General features: G+C 38.7%; 1 protein-coding gene across 7 annotated transcripts in view; it reads right to left on the minus strand.

Moving 5' to 3' along the window:
* Positions 1–20,704, minus strand: part of CNKSR2 (connector enhancer of kinase suppressor of Ras 2) — a 139,404-nt gene that overhangs the window by 99,675 nt on the left and 19,025 nt on the right. For all 7 annotated transcript variants that reach the window (XR_004426480.1, XM_033147263.1, XM_033147266.1 and 4 more), the window contains exons 3-5: positions 16,152–16,354; positions 12,211–12,298; positions 111–152 (exon numbers count right to left, since the gene is read on the minus strand). Coding sequence is in view for 6 of the 7 variants with exons in the window: in XM_033147263.1 (XP_033003154.1) it covers positions 111–152; positions 12,211–12,298; positions 16,152–16,354 (333 nt within the window). In the remaining variant the exon portion in view is untranslated. The remainder of the gene's footprint in view (positions 1–110; positions 153–12,210; positions 12,299–16,151; positions 16,355–20,704) is intronic.

Here is a 20,704-nt window from a genome sequence, read left to right on the forward strand (position 1 = left end):
GGGCTGCAACCCTTGTCAGCCTGCATGGTGCAGTTTTTGTTCCTATAAGAATTGGCACTTGGATAATTGAGTTCATTATCAACATATATGATTAAAAAAATTCTACTTACCACATGAAGAATTTTGTTCTCTGTTTCATATACTGTGCAATCCTGAAAAAAACAAAATTAACACAGTACATCAAATATTACAGAAATAATATTATTTTTGTGCTCCACTGATAAGTTTAAATCTAGAAACAAAGGAATGATTTTAATTGTTCATAGACTTTTGCAGACATCCTCTATTCCAGCTGTATTCATATGGAAATAATGTCCATGTCACCTCCCCACATATGCATGCATGCATCATTCCTTCACCATTCTTTTCAATTCCTTCTATTACTGGTTTACTTATTCAATAATCAGAGGCAGGACTGGTGACAAGGGATACAGCAGGAACACAGGGGATACTAATGTACCGGGGTCCAAGCCAATAGGGCCCTCAGGCTCTTAGCTTTCTTTCTTTTTGAATAAATCAATCAAACATTTATAAAGAAAATTAGAAAGCAGAATGTAGAAGCACCATTCTAAGGCTGCAGATACATGAAAACCACTTAGGGTGGAATTCAACACTGCAATATCACAATTTTTTTCTCAGTAGAAAGGAAGCCTACATTTTCAGGCCATTTTATCCACATTGAAGAGTAAAACAAACCTATCTTTCATCTTTAACATTTTTTTAATGGTAGCACTAATAGAGACATGTTGGTGCCATCCATTGCTCCAAAGTTATAAGTTCATTTGTATCCCATGCTGGCAAGTCTTGATAAATCTTGGAGGAACTTTAGGTAATATGGCAAGGATTACAGAGAAACTTGTGGTCATTCTGGGTTAATTTGAAGAGACCAGTGGCACTTAAACAATGATGAAATTGTTTTTATTTATTTTTCATATATGCTTTCTTATATTTGTTACAGACAAAGTAAAACATGGCTATCCTTCTGGAATTTTTCCAGGAGAGGTATTTTAGCAGACCTTTTTTCATGGCAAAAAGAATTCCTTTCATGAGTGGCATGTCAGAAAGAAATGACGACTTTAGACTATAAATCAAGGATTATAGCTGTATTATGGGTGTACAGATGTATTTCTTATTAAGGATACTTAATAAGCACACTTTTAACTTACTAGAAGTGGAGATGAAGTATGGTGTGATTGTTTGGGAGACACAGCTTACAACCAAAGGTTGCAATTCCTCAGAGGTAACTTTTTACCAAAACAATTATTAAAACAAAACTGCTGTGAATCACCAACCAATGAAAGCAAACTAGCCAGAGAAATGTTACAGTTTTAGTCAGGGAAATGTTTCTAGGAAGTTTAGACTGCAATGCTGTACCAACTTACTAGGGAAAAAATCACACTGAATTCAGTGTGACTTACAACTGAATAGACATGATTATGACTGCACTGTGAGTCGTTGTAGTCACACTTGTGCAAATGTAGGGAACAGATGAGCCAATCTGATCTGGTGGAAGGGAAACACAATTATTTTCTTTGTGCACATGCATTTTAATTCTGAGAAAATAGATCAAAGCACCACTGCTCTTCTAGCACAAGTTTGGGGGAAGTACATAGAAGGCAGCCAATAAACAAACAAACAAAACCCCATAGAAAATAAAAAGAATGCCCTTTCTTCTGCAATTATTTTTGAGTGCCCAATTCACCATAACCATGTTCCTCAGAAGACAACCTGATGGAAATCCAGAACACAGGGGGGAAAGTTGGGTCGATTATAGATCAGGCAAAGCCCAAGACTTACCAAGAAGATTTTATAATATGAGCACAAGGGAGCATAATTCAACCATGAAGCAAGTTGCATAAAATGCTATAAGGAGGATGGGACTTCTTACTCTTAAAACTGTGAGCAAAGGCCTGTTAACAGCATTAACTTTGAAGTAATGGGAATCTGAGGGTCTCCAAAGCAGTTTAGGACACAGAAAGGTTCTTGTTTAGCTTACTTACTGTGTTCAAAACCTCCCTGCTATTTCCAGAAGTCTCAAATTCAAACTGAATAATTTGAAGGAATGTGAACAACATTCACTAATGTCACAGCTGGCTTTAACAGTGAATTTATTATCCTTGCAATGTCAGTAGTATATCTAAAAATAAATGTAAAGTATCTGCAGGTGCACTAGGTTTTAGGATTAAGTGCTTCTAGTCATAAATGTGCTTTCAGCAACTTGTCTTCTGTTCTGGCTATTAGTATACACAATGAAAGAAAAGCAACTTTCAGTGCTTGCTATGAAATATATGTATGAAAGTTGCTCATTTGCAGGGTTCTAAATATCTAGGCTCATGCAGCCTTCAACACAGCTAGAGCTTCACTACTGTTATGGACTCCCACCTCTTGTAAACTTTTTTATGGTCAGTGTTCAAAACACCCGTTGTTCTATGTGCATTTTGTGACAGGGAATTTAATTAGCGCAAGCGGTTTCTGAGCTCTGGGTGCAGTATTGTACCTAAGATTTCAGATTAAAACTGCAGAGTGGAAGGAAAGGAAGACCTTTTTCTGCCTCCCCACTTCAAGCTACTCTCTAGAGACTGGAGAAGAGACCCTCTTAAGAATATTAGGAGGGTGGGCAAGGGAAGGACTAGACCACGTGAAAAATGAACGTAATATTTTAGCTGCAGTTCATTCATTTTCATCTTTGTATTCTTGTTTTTAAAAATTGTGCCTAGACATTCTGTTGTTGCACCCATAACCTGGGTTTAACGTGCCATTTAGCTCCTAGCTTTCATAACTCAGTTTCTAACACTAGTTAAGGTCCTTTTCCCACAAAAAAATCTCTACCTAAACACAGTATAATGCAACAGAAGAGAATTAATACATAGCTATTTAAATTCAAGTACAGCTCATTCAGTTTTAGCAGTTTAGAAACTGTGATGCCAGTATCCATGGGAACTACATAGTTTCAAAGAAACAGTAAGCATTTTGTTTGCGTAAATCACTTGGAATGGATAGTACTGAATGAACTTTTCTAAAAGCAAAATACAAACTCACATTATCAATATATGAGGAAAAGAAGTGCATTATGTAAACAAAACAAAAGGTTTGAAGAGTTCAAAACTGAGCTAGAATCATGAGAGTTTCAGTATCTGAGAGAACTGTGATTTATACAGCAGCAACTCAAGACCATGGACCAAAACTTACAACACAATATACGAAATGGAGCAAACAGCACAGAGTACAAGCCAAAGACATCAGCCCTGCTAACTACTGCACAGGACATATTTTATTTAAAACATATATTCATAAAATCTTTCTATCTCTGTTGCGAAAAAATGCAAGAGACCTACAAATGACAGTAATGCTTGAAAAATATAGCATATCTTAAAAACAATTAGGCGGACCAGAATTCAGGGCCAGGCAGTCACACAGCATATATCTCCAATGTACCATTGGACATTCCAATGTTCCATCACTGGAATGACCGCTCACCACATCAAATGGGGGGGCGCCTTTTGCATGGTTGGGCGCAGCCCCCGGATCCTATGCAGTTCCCAGCCATATAGCCTGGCTTCGCCCTCCCCAGGCTGGATATCTGGAGGTCTTTGCCTACCTCAAGCAGTTACCCAATCCCATCTGGGGAGGCGTTGCCAGGGGACCTGGCCAGGTAGGGGGAGGGACCACCATATCCACACAATATAGGGTGGCTCTTACCTGGGAATAGTCAGTTGGCTCCAGAGCTTCTCCCACCCTGCCCTCCCTCAGTTAAGCCTTCCTTTGCAGGTTAACCTCTTCTCCACAGGTATGCAGGTGCTGCTACATCATGGTTGCTGTTGAAGGGCCAGAAAGGAATTTTCCTGCATTGGCAGGTTTTGCCTTCCCCGCAGCAAAACGTCACAAATTTGGTGGTTTCAGGCATTGGACAGAATCCTGTAATCTATCTTCCCTTAATGGGGGGGGGGGCGTGAAGGGGTGACCCATGCTCCCCCCCCTGTGGCGGCGATCCCAGGGTTCCCCGTTAAAGGGGTTGTTTTCAGGGGAGGCATTGGCCATACGCCAATTGGATGTCATTGCTCTCCCCTGTGATGGCGGCGAAACGGGGGGCGGGCTCTCTGTTCTGCAGAGCCAGCCCAATCCCCACACACTCTGGATAATCCTGATGTTCCCCAGATCCCTGGCCGGGGACTGGGAGGGATAAACACCCAATGCCTAAGCCAAGGTCTCTCTACATCTGAAACTTTAATAAAGTTGTGGCCAATTTTAATCCCATAGCATGTTGTCTTGAGTCGTTATTCCACTCAGGAGTCGCCCGGGGTTGGGGGGCTCCACCTGTCCACGCAAAACCACCTTGCGTGAAATCTTGCATGAAATCCTGCACCTAGAATATTTAGAGCATTAAAGGTAATAACCAGCATCTTAAATGGTATCTGAACATGCAGCTGTTGTAAAAGTAAGTATTATCTGCACCCAATTGTGAGTGTTCACCAAAACCTTTCCTGGTGCTTTGTAGACCAACTGAAATTTCCAGAGACACTTCAAAGGCAGCCCCACACAGAGCATACTGCAGTAATATTTGGTGTAATTAAGGGATGTGCCACTATGTCCACCAGCGTAAACTGGACAAAAGCACCCCTGACCATGACCTCTACTGAGCATCTAGAAGCAAAATTGAATGTAGCAGTATTCCTAAACTGAGTGTTCAAGGGGAGTACTACCCTATCCAAAACAGGGTTAATCCCTATTCCTAGTTCATTTCCCCCCTAACCAAGAACACTTTTGTCTTGTTTGAGTTAAGCTTCCATTTACTACCTCTAATCTAACCCATTATCATCTCTAACCACTCACTAAGTAAAGCAGCAACTTTCCCAAAAACAAATCAAGAGTTTTTCAGGACATCTTTGCTTCTTTCACTCTGTACCTTGAAGGCAATATATTAATAATATTACAAGCACTGGTGCTCCTTCCCCCTCATTCCCCCTTGCAGTAGCCAAGCAATGCATCTCCCAATTAAAACTACTTATTAATGATCTTAATATTTGAAACTGTATATTTTTTACATATTTTGTAAGACCCTAGATATTTTCCCTAGCATATTCCTCATTTCTTAATTCTCTTTGCAACAAATAGATATTTAGTAAAGGTAAAGGTAAAGGGACCCCTGACCATTAGGTCTAGTCGCGGATGACTCTGGGGTTGTGGCACTTACCGTATTTTTCGCTCCATAGGACGCACCGGACCATAGGGCGCACCTCATTTTTAGAGGAGGAAACAAGAAAAAAAAATATTTTTCTGGTTTTCTTCCTCTAAAAGCCCTGGTTTTGTTGTTGTTTTTTTAGGATCAGCTAAAAGTTTTGCAGCTGTTTTTGCAAAGGCAAAAGGCCTTTTTTTTAAAGATCAGCTAAAGGTTTTGCAGCTGTTTTGCAAAAGGGAAAAGCCCTGGGTTTTTTTTTAGGATCAGATAAAGGTTTTGCAGCTTTTTTTGCAAAAGGGAAAGCCCTGTTTTGTTTTGTTTTTGGTTTTTTTTTTTTTGAGGATCAGCTAAAGGTTTTGCAGCTTTTTTGCAAAGGGAAAAGCCCTGGGTGTTTGTTTTTTTGGATCAGCTAAAGGTTTTGCAGCTTTTTTTGCAAAGGGGGGAAAGCAAAGCTCCTTTTGCAAAGGGGGAAAAGCAAAGAGGAAAAGCCCCATTTTTATGGGGTTTAACTCACATTTCTGAAAAAATCTTAAGGAAAGGGAGCCATTTCTACTGTTTGTAGACAGATAATCTAATCAGCCAGTCACATGTCCTGGGGAAACAAACAACCTCCCTCTGCAGCACATTCAACAAAGGAGGGCGGGGCTGAAAGGGAGCCGGGACTCTTATCTCTCTCCCGATCTCTTGCTGATCAGCTGCTGAGCGGGGTCCTTTCAACACTCCCTTTTCTCTTTGTAAAATAAAAAGCACAATCTGCTTTTGGCCCCTGGGCAATTCAGCTCCAGGGACCACCATTCGCTCCATAAGACGCACAGGTATTTCCCCTTACTTTTTAGGAGGAAAAAAGTGCGTCTTATGGAGCGAAAAATACGGTATCTTGCTTTATTGGCCAAGGGAGGCAGCATACAACCTCCGGGTCATGTGGCCAGCATGACTAAGCCACTTCTAGCAAACCAGAGCAGCGCACGAAAACACTGTTTACCTTCCAGCCGGAGTGGTACCTATTTATCTACTTGCACTTTGACATGCTTTCGAACTGCTAGGTTGGCAGGAGCAGGGACTGAGCAACGGGAGCTCACCCTGTCGTGGGGATTCAAACCGCCGACCTTCTGATCAGCAAGTCCTAGGCTCTGTGGTTTAACCCACAGCGCCACCCGCATCCCCAGGTATTTAGTAGGATTTTTTAGTAGAATTATACTTTTTTTCTCCCAGTGACCCATCTACCATTTCCAATAAATTTTACTGATATTCTTTTAATAAATATGTATTCAATGTGTTACTTGCCAAAGGAAATCTTTCTGTGCACACTGACCTCTTTCACTGATAATTTAATAAGTTACTCTCCCCCTCCCCGGTTTTACTCTGGCCTCCATAATCCACAATATTCACCACATGTCAAAGTTTGTGTTTTATGATGAATCTCAAAGATAATCTATGCTACTTTAAAATCAGTGGGAAATGTTACAGCATGAAGATTAAGGACTCACATTTCTACAAATCATTTTTATTAAAGTCTTGTTTAAAAAATGCAAATAGCTGTCAAGTTGAATGTAACTTTCTCCTATTTCTAAACAGTTTTTCACATTATTGCTGATAGCCAGTACCTTTTTTTTTAAAAGGGGGTACTCAATGATACATAGTACTGGCATCTCTTTTTGTTACTGTTAAAAAGTGTGGCACTTACTGTTACAACTTCATGGTGAGTACCGGCACCTATTTTTCTAGGGAAAAAAGTATTGATAGCATTACCAATTAACAGCACAATCCTATGCACCTTACTCCCAAGTGTGTACAGGATTGTGGTCTATTTCAACAATGAGCTCAATAGGTTTTGCTGTCTCTGGCTGTTTTAAGAATCCAAGCCTTGTTCTTATTCTTATCTTTTAAAGGTAATCTTTCTATGCATTATGGTTGTACAGTTAAGTTGGAACATACAATGAAAATAAAAAACCCTATTCTTTAACACTGTCTCTACTTTGGGGAGCAGGATGAGTTGTTGGTACTAATGTTATTGTTGTCTCCTTAGTTGTTATACCTGAAAATCAATATAGTATAGTTTTAATAATAATAATAATGAATGAAATAACTAATGCAAGCATGCGTACACATATAAACACACACTTAAATACATTTCTCAGTGCCAAAAATAAATAAGCATATTTAATCATATTGTTTATTTTAATTCAATAGAAACAAAAATATGTAAGCCCTAGAAATGTGAACAAACAAGTTCACAATCTTAAACGTTAAGAGCTGTCTTGCAACATAAATCCATATACGCATATAACTAGAAAATGTAAATTCTCCATATTTTTAAGGTTTACAATTAAAATAACCCTCACTGTAAAGGAAAATGGAAAAAATAAGAAAATATTGGCATATCCAACATTTCATGCAGCCACCAGGTAAAATTGCTGTATTGTTTTTCTAAATTTATGACAGCATGCTCTACTTACAACAGCAGCAGCCATGCACAACTGTACATACATCTAAAGCACCCACACTCAGTCCACTAGATCCCTTTTCACCAATCAGGACAAATATAGATTATGTTTGCAAACAGCAAGTTACTACTGCATTGTTTCCTCAAAATATTCAGCTAGAGCATAATTTATCATCCACTAAGGCAAAAGTGGCACATGTCTTCAGTTCCACAAAGCTTGAGTCACTAAGAAGGCACTGGAATAATATGACCATATTCATAGGGCTAATGATTATTCTCTCTGTTGTAGCAACTGCCATGAGCTGTGCTACATGTTATATGATTTTTTTATTGTACTTTTAAAGACATACCACAGATTACCAGTTTGAAAACCCCTGCTGTATGGTTTTGGGGATAGCATGCAAAGATCTGCACCAGGAAGTCAATTTCCATTAAATAATGGCTCAAAGCAAAATCACAGTATACCCCACTGTTCATATTTTATCATATGGCTGAGTCTCCTTCTATGTCTTGCAAATATATATCTACATCACATCAGTGCTGGAGCTTCATGGTCCGGCACCGGGGGCGCAGAGCAGGCAGGGGTGGGGCTGGCGTGTGTCCCAGGGGCATGGCGTGTCCTGGGGGCAAGGCACGCTGCCTGTGGAGGCGTGGCGCCCAGCGCGGGCAGGGGAGGCAGCCACAATGGTACCCCACTGGGATCGCGCTGCAGGGGCGGTGCGCTCCCCCTGTACCCCTCTTCCTCCACCAGTGCATCAATTCCATTTAGCTATCCAAACCTTCCAAACAACTAAATCTATCCAGCTTCATCTGGTATGCCAGCCTGCACCCTGTCTTGCCATAGTGGTACATGCTCTGGTTATCTTCCACTTGGACTACAGCAATGCACTCTATGTGGGACTTTCTTTGAAGGTGACTTGGAAACTACAACTAATCCAGAATGTGGCTGCCAGACGGGTGACTGGGAGTGGCTGCCAGGACCTAAAAGATCTACATTGGCTCCCAAGTGTGCTTCTGAGCTCAATTCAAAGCGTTGGTGCTGATCTTTAAAGCCCTACATGGTTTTGGCCCTGTATACCCGAAGGAGCGTCTCCACTCCCATCGTTCAACCTGGACACTGAGATCCAGCTTTAAGTGTGGCAGCTTCCTCACTGAGAGAATTGAGGTTACAGGAATGCAGACAGAGGGCCTTCTCAGTAGTCACGCCAACCCTGTGGAATGCCCGCCTGTAATATGTCAAGGAAATAAACAACTATATGACTTTTAGAATACATCTGAAGGCAGCCCTGTATAGGGAAGGTTTTAATGTTTTATGTTTTCCTGTGTTTGACGTTTTAATTTGTTAGAAGTTAACCAGAATGGCTGGCGGCATATAAATATAAATTATTATTATCCTACCTATCTAGTTATTCCAGAACCTACCTACTTACTTTCTCACTCCTTGTTTCTTGCTTGTCTCATGTGAATTCTACTACCACCATAATATTTGAAATGCAACAAACTTGTGAGAAACTGTACAGAAATGCATTACAGTGATTTTCATATACCCGTATATACTTGAGTATAAGCCGACCCGAATATAAGCCGAGGAACCTAATTTTACCACAAAAAACTGGGGAAACTTATTGACTAAAGTATAAGCCTACCTAGGGTGCTGCCGAGAGGCAGAGGCTGGTGGCGGCAGCGGCAGAGGAAGAATGAGCAGCCCGAAAGGGCTGCTTTCGGGCTGCTCGTTCCTCCATCGCTGACAGTGGCAAAGGCATTGGAGGGGGAAGAAGCAGCCCGAAAGGGCTGCTTTCAGGCTGCTCATTCCTCCTCCTTCACTGCCGACAGCCTCTGCTGGGGACCCTCACTTCAGTATAAGCCGAGGGGGGCTTTTTCAGCATAAAAAATGTGCTGAAAAAGTCGACTTATACACAAGTATATACGGTATCTTTCTCCTAATGAAATGAGGTGAATATGCAGAAAATAACTGAAGGCACTCACACCTACACTAAACTTAAAGATGGAAGCCTATTGCATTATCTACATAAATGTCAGCTGAAATGTCTAGCAAGTAGGTGAAGATGCCCACACAGCTGTCTCCCAGGGCAATATTCTTTCCCCGCTGAAGTATGAGAAGGCACTAATAAGCACTAAGACAAATAAATGTGATCTTTAAACCACAGGAAAAGCCACTGGAAGCCTCTCTCTTTTCTACAAATGGAATTTTAAAAAATTAAGCTTTTAAGTTATGAAAAGACCTTGACTGTACACATAATTTATTATATAACTTTTGAAAAGGCTCTTGTTGCCAGGGAGAGACTTAGGACAAGCAGTTCTATACACAATGCTTATAGCAATGTGGAACCCAATCAGATTTTTGTACATGCTGCTTTTCAAATATATATATAGAAACAAAAAACACAAAGCCCTTTTCCTCCACCTGAAGCTGTATAAGCAAGGGGCTTGTGGGAGCAAGATGAATAAAAATAACATTTTACTACTCTGCTGTTCTTAAACCCCTAATCAACAAAAAGTAGATGAGGCTTTCAACACCTATCTGTAAGAGTGTGGAATCAACATGGGCTTCATGATTAGATTCCAAAAGGAAGCCTTGGAAGCATTTGGATGTAAAGAAAAAACAACAGAAATCTCTAGAAATCTCTCTCTCTCCCTTCCTCCCTGCAACCTTCTTAAGGTATGTTAGGAAGCTGCAGCACTATTTTATCAGGTGAACACGTCAAGAAGAGACAATCCATGCTTTCCTAAGTACCCATATTAAGTAACAGCCTGAATTGAATGTTTGATGTTTCACTGAAACTTTTACATAGAAAAGCGCATAGTTCAGTAGGTGGCTTCAAGAACACACAATCCACTGTATATAATTATTCACATAAAGATTTCTGTTAAGGGAATTATATAAAATGTGTTGAAGAAATTATGTGCAGACATCAGTAGGAACTTTCATGTGTGGATATTATTATTATTATTATTATTATTATTATTAACTTGCCAAAACGACTTCTATATATATGTATCATATGAATTGTAGGGAAAGACTTATAAAATGTATTTAAGTAACAATAATTTATTGAACTGATTTATATAGGACTATAATTGAAATAAGTAAGGCAGCTCTAAAACCTGAATACATTTTGTCAAAATGCAACTATAAAGTAAATATGTCCAAGAAGCCCTAAACCACCATATTTCTCAAGCACAGTGAACAAGTAATACTGGTAATTAAACCAAGAAATCCATGCAGCAAACCCAATACATTTTATACATGCCTTCAAACATAAGAATGAATGTAAGAACAATTGCATAATCCCTGCCATTATTTAATTTTATATAATCTCCATGCAAAGTGATCTTCCAAAAGTAGTCCTTCAGATAAATTCTGTCATAAATCTCAAATGCTATGAACTAAAAACAGGTATGTGATACCTTCAATATTAACTACAAATTTTGATGAAGTATGATAGTCCCCAATTAGCATCACAAACTTCTAAATGTAAACAATAAAACATGGGTATTTAATTTAAATTGTATAATGAAAAATACACAAAATTTACAAGAAAATTATTGGTATTATCCTATGTAATGGAAATCTACCTGCACAATGGGACTTCTAGTTCCCTTCTCCCATCCCTGGCATGCCCCAAAAATCTGCTCCAAGATATACCCCAACCTTCCAGAGCAGATTGTGTGCAGGAGTGTGCAGGGGGCTGCAGCAGGGGGATGAACAAGAAGGCTAGCTGCATAATAAAGCACTGCTTGCACTAACTGAATCTCACCCTGTATCCAGCCACAGAAACACAATAAAATATAGGCTGTTTGTATTATAATAAATGCATGTTCAATTAAATCAACATTACTTGTAGGTAACTTATCTCAAATAAGTAGGGGCCAACTTTACATGTGCAGAAGCAATCTTTTAAACATGCCAAAGGGGCATGAGTAAAAATGAGACATTGACTAAAGTATAATAAAATACAGATGGAAGACAGCTATGATCATTATGGCTGATTTTTCTCCACTTTGGTCCCACTCACTTTTAAACTAATATGTTCATATGTTAGTGTTAAACTGCCTGGTGATATTGTTCCTTCTTTATAGTCTTTAATAAATAGATCAACAGTGAATATTAATTCCTTCCACTCCAGAAAAGTCAAATGTGCATATTAATAAATTGTCTTGTTATAGTGTTATAGGTGAACAGCCATAAAAACAGGATACTTTCCTCTAATACATTGGGCAAGGGGATTAGATTTTTATTTAATAAATGTATATCCTGCCTTCTAAAGAATTTCTCACAAGGTGGTGAATGAAACATCTCTAAGATACTGGAAATGAATTGCTTAACATTAAGTAAGAATTCCAAAGAATACAAAATTTCCTGACACATTCTTCCTCTCCTCTCCCTACAAGGAAATGAACATAAAATGAAGTATTATAAAATTACCAGGCAGGTAATTGGCAATGTAGATATCTTAGTCATAAAGCAAATAAAAATGGTTTGACTATAGAAGAAACCTCTGTTTACAATCATTACACAGAATGCTTCTTTTAAAATAAAATTAAACAAGATATGAAGGTGACCTCATACCTGCTGTACAATAGTTGTTAATTCAAGACAGAGCTGTATGACATTGTTCCTTGTTACAGAATAATCTGTCACAGCAGCAAAAGGTGATCTGAAAAAATGAAAAAGTTTAATAAAATGAAATCATGGTTTCTCTTTAAGTACTAAGTATACACAGACGACTTCAACAATAGCATTTATGAAAAATAAATATGCTACAGTTATATATAATACACCAGGCATAGGCAAACTCAGCCCGCCAGATGTTTTGAGACTACAACTCCAATCATCCCTGACCACTGGTCCTGTTAGCTAGGGATGATGGGAGTTGTAGTCCCAAAACATCTGGAGGGCCAAGCTTCTCTATGCCTATAATACACTGCTTTGCAAGCAGTTACAGTTCAAGATCATTACATGTAGCCATTGCTGAAACTTATTCCTTTGAAGTGTTTTATATTCATAGAGTTCTATGACATTTTGAATTGTCAGGACTTAATAAGGGTATTATCATCCTATGGCTTTTGGAGTTCTCCAAATGGATAAAAATGGCTATCTACAATATTTATGTATTTTGGAGAACATTGAAAGAGAAAAAAATATCTTCTACCACCTGAAGCTGGAACTAAATTTGAAGGGAGAAAGTTAACCATACCCTCCAACCACTAGGCAAAGGTGGTTAATAACCAGAAAAGAAGAAACACATTGGTCCCCAAAGAGAACAAAAGACAACATAAATTTATATAAATGTTGTATATAATTATTTGTGTAGATGCAAATTCCAGTCATGCCATTCTTTGCTACTCTAATACAACATTATTTACATCCCAAGGCAGGAATGTTGCACCATTTATTGAACTGATTAGGCTGCACTATGAAATACAGCACTATGCTTGACCTTAAATGAAAGAAATGCTTTTTTTTCTTACTATAAAGGGACACTGGAAATTTTAATTAGACAACTTCTACTAAGTGTGAATCTTTCTGCTTATGATCCTTGAATCTGAGGGACTCATTTGTTATTTTTTACTTTTACTACCCATATAAAAATCAGATGTGTACGTGTGATAACCCTATCCCTCCCCCTCTGTAGTAGTACCCCTTTTGATTAAGTTTGCAGACACTAACTTCTCAAGGCCACCTAGCAAACTTTGTGACTGAGTAGAGATTTTCCTTTAGGTTTCCCAGCCCAAGTGCATTCTACACCTATAACTGGAACCTGCTGCATACTAATGCACCACCCAACGTTCCTCTTCACTGTTGCAATCAGTTACGGTAGCTATGCCCACCTCTGTGATGCCCCATTCCATTATCCTACATTTCTTCCCCCACTCCCCAACCATCGTCAGTTATGTCTCCTTCCGGATTTTTCTACACCACTAACAACAATTCTACCCCATTCTGACTTGTAACTTCCTTTCAAAGCAGTTTAGTCTCCACCATTATCTATATTATAAACTAACACAGTTGTTTGCCTTTTGAGCTTTTTAGCATGCTCTACTAGAATAAGAGAAAACGGGGGGGGGAGATTTATCTCAGACAATCAAGTAAACAGTGTTTGGTTCTGGGGCTCTCATGAGTACTTTTCTATAAAATGACACAGCAGAGGATAGCTACAAAAAGAATCATGTGGAGTGAAATTCTAAGCCAGATTATTTTAAACTCTTTCATGCATGACTGCCAAACTATAAAGAATTGTATATTAAGCTTGCTCAAGACTTTCCATCTCAATGGTATTTTTTTAAGACATTACTTTGAGAAGTTCCTGGTCCTATACTTCAGGTTACATGGTTCTCTTCTCAACCTTTAAATTTGTTTCAGATGGAAATATGAAGCATTTGTAAAAATATTCTCCTGCCATCTCCCCTCACTTGTATTCAACACTAAAAGCATGGAAAGATGGAAAAAAATAACAGAAATCTCAGAGGAAACCAGTAAGTTGAAGGAAGGGCGAGGTGTAATGCTGCTGCCAAATGGAGCAGATTTAAATACTGCACTGAAATGGCTGTTTCAACAGGTGGACCAGGAAAGAGTGAAGTGGTCCTAAAGAAAGCAGGTAAAAAAAAATAACCTTATAAATATTCAGCTCCTTCCTAACATACTCCACAGCACATTAGCTTTGGAGGCTTTAGGGTTTTAGATTGGGGGAAGCATGAACACAAAAATGAAACCACTGAAGCCAATTACGCAAAAAGAAAGCAGTATTACTTGACATGAGGAGGAGGAAAGAACAGGATATATAAGAACAGTTAGCAACCACAGCTTCTAATACAACTTTCTTCCACAATAGTAGGTACACAAGATGGATAACTTTACTGTCCATGGTAAATCACTTTCATTTTTGCCCTTTGGTATCTTGTTAAAATGTTGTTAGTGTGAGTTTCTTGCATTGTCGTATTTTAAGATTGACATACATGATTAGTAAGGTACCATGCAGTGCACAGCCTACAATTCCAAACACTGTAGCTGCTAAACTATTGGGCTCCTGTTACACGTGTGTCCCTACAGCAGGGCAATGTTCTGTTACTTGGGCAATGCTCTGTTACACGTGTGTCCCTACAGCAGGCAAAATGTTGTAAGGTATGGGATAAAGGCAGGTCACCACTAACCAAAATGATTAATTAGTACCACTAATATGCAGTATAAAGTTACCGAGACTTCAAGAAAAGCAATAGAGAAGATTGAGACTTCATTTGGAAGTTCATCTCTGGAGAGACAGAGATGCAGGCCTTTCTAATAGTAGGCCTAACGGTAAACAGAAGCACACACAATAAACAGGAACGTGATTCACTTCCAAATTCATCTACTCTTTCCTTGAAGACTTCCCCACTAAATACTGAGGCCATATTTAAATGAAAGAAGAATGATCAGGCAGAGTAATCCATGCCTGGGTCACATCCATATAGCATTTCTGTAACATGCTGTAAACAGGATAATAACTGGAGTTGGGTGCTTGGAGCATATAACCCCAATCATACCACTGTCTTAGCTCTCTATTGGTTTCAGGGGATAATTCAAACTGGCAATATTGACATTTACATCTTTAATACTCTGAGCCAAATAAATATAAAGACCCACCTTTGAATATTTGTTTCTTTTCCCGTTTTTACATTTAATAGCTACCATAGATGTGTGGTTCAGAATTTCACTCCACAGAACACAAACAGGGGTACCAATGAAGCTTTTCTTCCTGGGCTAATAGTATATTGTGGAGCCAATTTTCATCAGGATCATGGCAAGGGAAAAAAGGGTTAACCCCTCTCACCATGCATTCTGGTCCTAATGAAAATAAAATGGAATTGCATGTAACAAATTTGCATTCATACCTAGTTAGCCCTTCATATGAGCCCTACCTGCACTGCCAGTTCTTCCTTGGAAGAACATCTAGGTGTGCCTTGGAATGCAGCAGGTAGCTATAGTCTTGTGTGCTGAAGTTCCATATTTTAGGCAGTTAGCCCAAAAGGCTATCATTCCTTTGCATTTGGGGGTTTTCATGATGGCCTATCTTTGTAGCTTTAATATTTTTATTTGATTTGGGGGAATGTGGATTTTCAAACTAAAAAATAAGATACACATGTTGCAGTGAAATAAAAATACAAATGTTTCAATGAAACAAATAATAAGAAACAAAGTACCAAGAGCTGTCATTATTTTGCTCCTTCCTAATGGGTGAAGACATACAGTATATTCCAAATATGGCAGAAGTTGTTTCAACATACTTTCTTTGCATTCTGAAGATTTGTTTTCAGGAGAGAAAACTTGTGTTCAAATAGTTTTTACCACACTTGCAGATCCAGACCGAATATTGTGATAGTTCTTTTTATTTAAAAAAAAAAAAAAAGCAGGTAACTTCAACTTGCAGATATAACTTTACTGTATAATATAGAGTTCTAACAAACAGCATATGAACATGTAAGTGAATGTGCATGACTTAAATGGTCATCCATGAAAGTGCTGAAATGAGTTACCTGTCTAGCCAAGCCAGGAGACTTTTTGCTGCTCCAATCAGATCCACCACTGAGGTAAGGAAATCATTTGGTAATTTTCTGCTGGTTCTGCCATCATAGTGACCACTTCTCCTTCTTCCTGTGATAAAGTTCTGAAGGTTTTTGGCAGATGCATTTAGCTTGTGAGAAAGTGTCTTTAGGTTTTCAGTTTCCAGTCCATAGTTCTGCATTTAAAAGAAATTGGGTAAACAGTTAGTTCTTCATCTTTATAGAAGGCACTAAAAAAAAACTCCAAGGATGGTTAAAATCTAAGCATACATGGCAAATTGCTTTAAAAAGTCCTTGCATGCTTTGTTTCCAAAAAAATATTGACACAGATTCGGGCAAAAGTCTATATAATCTTCATCTAGGGAAACAAACAAGTGTATTTTTCAATCAATCAATCAATAACAATTTATTCGACCGTCAGTCAGAACACAATCATCCATACAAATTTTAAAACCTGAGACAACTCAGAGGGGTTTACACTAAAAGTGTATTTTTCTGATAACCTGTAAAACAATTTTAAGCCTTTAATCAATTTAACCTCTCTATAGACCCACTTTTATCTGTGTGACATAATAACCGAAGTACTCTGTCAATACAGGAAACTGAATATAGAATCTCATGTAGACTAAACTATATCTATTAAATGCAGAAGAGGTGGCCTTCTTCTTGCCAGGGGCTAGCATTTTTTATGTCCTCCAAGCCTGAAGCCAAAAGCCACATATTTACAGCAACAGGTATGGCCATACTCATTTATAACCAACATATTCATGTTGTATAACCATGTGGGCTGCAGAAGATGCAGTACTGTCTTAACTCTTGCCTTCCTTTGAGTAGCTTTTATCAATGTGTGGATATTTCTAGGAAAAGCTTCCAATATGCTGTGAAGCTTATCCTTAAAATGTACTTAGTTAAGAAAAGCAACTTTAAAAAAACCTTTTGTTTTGTTTTTGCTATTGTTACATAATACCTACCTACACTAAATCATCTTAATCCAGATGTAGCTGTGGCTTGCACTGTGCACATGTGAGCTAGCTCATTTGTTTGAATAGATTGTTTAACTAAATGGAGCACAATCCAAAGTAGACACTCCTCAGATGTGTGGAACAACCCTTACAAACAATAATTTTCATGGGTGGCATTCAATTAAGTTTCACTGACAGCTGATCCATTGAAAATTATGAAAATGACTAAGTTAGATCCATTGATTTCAACAGGCATACTCTGAGTAAGACTTAGTTAAATCCCACCTCATGTGCGTTATGCTTTGTGAAGTTTTAAATTGTGGTTTTGTCTTATTTGATTTACTTTAAATATTTCTTCGACAAATTATAATAATGGTGACATTTTAAGAAAGAAAGTTAATGCCTGCAACAAAATGCCGAGTTGGAACACTGGTGCTCAACTGGGCTCTGAACCATTACCTCTTTTGCACAAGGACACCCCCCCCCCAGCATGTACACAGCTAATTTTTAAAGGAAAATGGAATTGCCAAATTATTTAAACATACAATATAAAAGGAGCATATTTTTGTAAGTACAAATTTATTGGCTATAATATATGACAGCAATTATTATCCACAAAACTTGCTATTCGACCATAAGAGCTCGGTCCAAGAAAATGAAAGTTAAGGATGCCAAAAAATGGCAGAAGAAAAGAATTGTGTCTCTCTGGGAGTATGTCTTCATTCTATGTGCTCACAATTTATTCTGATTAACCTGGCAAAAGGGAGTCTAGACTATAGCTATTATGAACAAAAAACAGCCCTGCTGGATCAGTGGGCCCATCTAGTTCAATGTCCACTTTTCACAGAGACCAAACATTTGCTTCTGAGGAAACTCACAAGCAACCTTTGAGCAAAACAACACTTTCCCCATCTGTAGGACTCTTAGCAGCTGGTATTCAGAGGCACAGTGGAGGTAAATAGTAGAGGTAAAACAAATCCATCATGGCTAGGAACCATTTACTGGCTCATTAACACCCAAAATAAACCTTGTGTCACTTCTGCCCCCACTACTCTGTGATATTAGTTACAGTAACTTTAGGAGAAATAGAATGTTGGTAGATGCATGACAGTTGATGTGACAGTTGACAGTTAATGATGAGACGTTATGCTTTAGCTCCCAATTCCGATAGAAACATTCCAAAATCTCTGCTCAGGCATCAGTATTAAAATAAGGTGCCTTTCTGGTGCTTCTTTAGCAAATACTAATCAATTTTCACAAATACAGACAGCTCAAAAGAATTATAACACCTCACATCTAGCAAGTTTTGGTGGGGGTGGGGATGGCTATCTTTAGGCACATCTGGCCTACCAACTTGCTTAAGCCTTTCACAGTCTCAGTAGCCGTGCAGGGACCCATGAATTAGTTTCGGGGATGCGCAAAATGTTGCTGTGAAATGGGAACACGAGAAAAACAGTGGGGAAGACTCCTGCTATTTCTTTCTCCAGACTTCAGCACAAGTGAGAGCTCAGATCAGGCAATATGTGTTGCTGAGCCTTATTTTTGATTAAAAACCTGAGAAACTTACCCTTGGGCAAGATGGCAAGTGGATGACTGATTATGTGAGATTTTTTTTTTAAAAAAAATCATTTAATGTGTCAACACGAATAGAAGTTAGGTTAGGCTAGGATCCTATTCCCCGCCTTCAATACTTCCCCAACAGAGACTCTCCCTAGGTTTCACTGACAACTAGGACGAATCCTTCAGTGTTCATATGGGAGTTGTCTCTGGGGTACCTCAGGGCTCTACGTTTGAAAACCTCTTGCCACCTATGGGATCTCCCTACCAGGGTTCCCAGCTACTGCAGTTTGCCTTCCCTTTAGGCAAATAATGGCACACTTGGCTTCACTGTCCAGCCCTCTGTATGACAGGAGAATAAGCAAACAGTTTCCTCTTCCACAGGAAAGCTTTGTTCTCTCCTCTTAGTCACACCTCTTAAGGTACTGATACACTGCCAGAGTCAACGAACGTTTAAGCACATTTAACTTTATTAGGTAACTTGAAAACATGGATGTCTCGGGTTATTACTGGTACAAATCTTCTTCTCATGTAATTCAGCTTTGTTATAATATTTCCTGCATCCCTTTAGCAATGCAGTTGTTGCATAAGGGATTGTTATTGTGACCGGAATGTAATGGAAATTAATAAGATTCTGGAATGCAGAAATGAAGCAAATAATCAAGCCATCAATTCTAGCACGTAGGGGGCCACCTTATCTAAATTATATAATTCAGTACTTGAATGATTGGTATTAATAATTGAATTATAAATTGGTATTGCTATAATGAGGCTATTATTGGATTGTAATTGAAATTAATAAAAATTATTATCAGATTATGTGAGAAAAATAAGAAGCCTTTAAATAATCCATAACAATAAAGTGTCTCCATCTTATCATTTCACTTTATGCCACATAATGTATTGTTATGCTGGGTCTCTTTACCAAGGCAACTATGACTTTAAAATAGCAAATTCACTTTATAATAAAATAATAATAAAAAAATAAAAACAAAAAAATAAAAATACATACAAACATTGTTTTATTCGACCGTCAGTCAAAAAAAATACATTTGTACAGAATTAAAAACCTCTGAAGAAACTTTGAAGAAAAAAAGGAAAACATAACCCTCAATGCAATGGAGCTAAACAGATAGCCCCATGAAGATACAATCAATTAAAATCTTACGGTGCTTAGAAGCTAAACAAAGAAATTTAGCCACCTGGAAGGCTGTATTTCTAGTGACATTGTTCAGTAAGGATAAAACCTGTCTTTCTCTGGATAGAAAGCTAGATTGACGTAAAAGTGGAGCTATAAGGTTTTGCCTGAGTTCTACATAGAGAGGACAAGTCAGAAGAATATGTTCGGTAGACTCAACCACACCCATAGTACGACAGGTTCTCTGGGTGTGTGGAACTCCCTTGTACCTTCCGCACAATACCGCGGAATCAAGGGCATTTAGTCTAGCCGCAATAAGGAGTCTGCGGTATTCCACGTAGTGGATTTCCACAGATAAGGGGCTGGTGTCATTTGATATATCTGGTCTCCTAGGAACATCCCTGGTTTCACTTGGGCTATGTCCTCTCGTCTGGCAATATCGCTCAATCTCCAGGAGATTGCAGTTCTAGCTTGATTGTATGTCATAGACTCCAGGTAGAGGTGTGACAATCCACAGGACTGAACCTCTTTTATGACCTCCCTTTCCCACGATGACTGGAAATCATCCCTCAGTGTCAAGGGGGCAATGCCCACTGGCTTAAAACAAAGCTTGAGCCATAGCCAAAGCTTCGTCTTCAAGGCCACATATCGTAGAGCTTGCCAGCCGACCTCAAGTCTCATAACCGCGCCCGCCACCGAGGGGGGGATCCTTAGGATGGCTCTAAGAAAGTGCGTTTGGACAGAATCCAATTTCAGGACCCTAAGGAGAAGCCCACCAAAAGAAGAGGGAGGACTTTCATTTGGAAAAGTCTCAGAACAACTTTCACTGATTAAGCCTGGTTCTTAGCATACAGAGATCTAAAAATAAA

This window comes from Lacerta agilis, chromosome 4, assembly GCF_009819535.1.
Source record: "Lacerta agilis isolate rLacAgi1 chromosome 4, rLacAgi1.pri, whole genome shotgun sequence".
Classification (NCBI taxonomy): Eukaryota; Metazoa; Chordata; class Lepidosauria; order Squamata; family Lacertidae; genus Lacerta; species Lacerta agilis.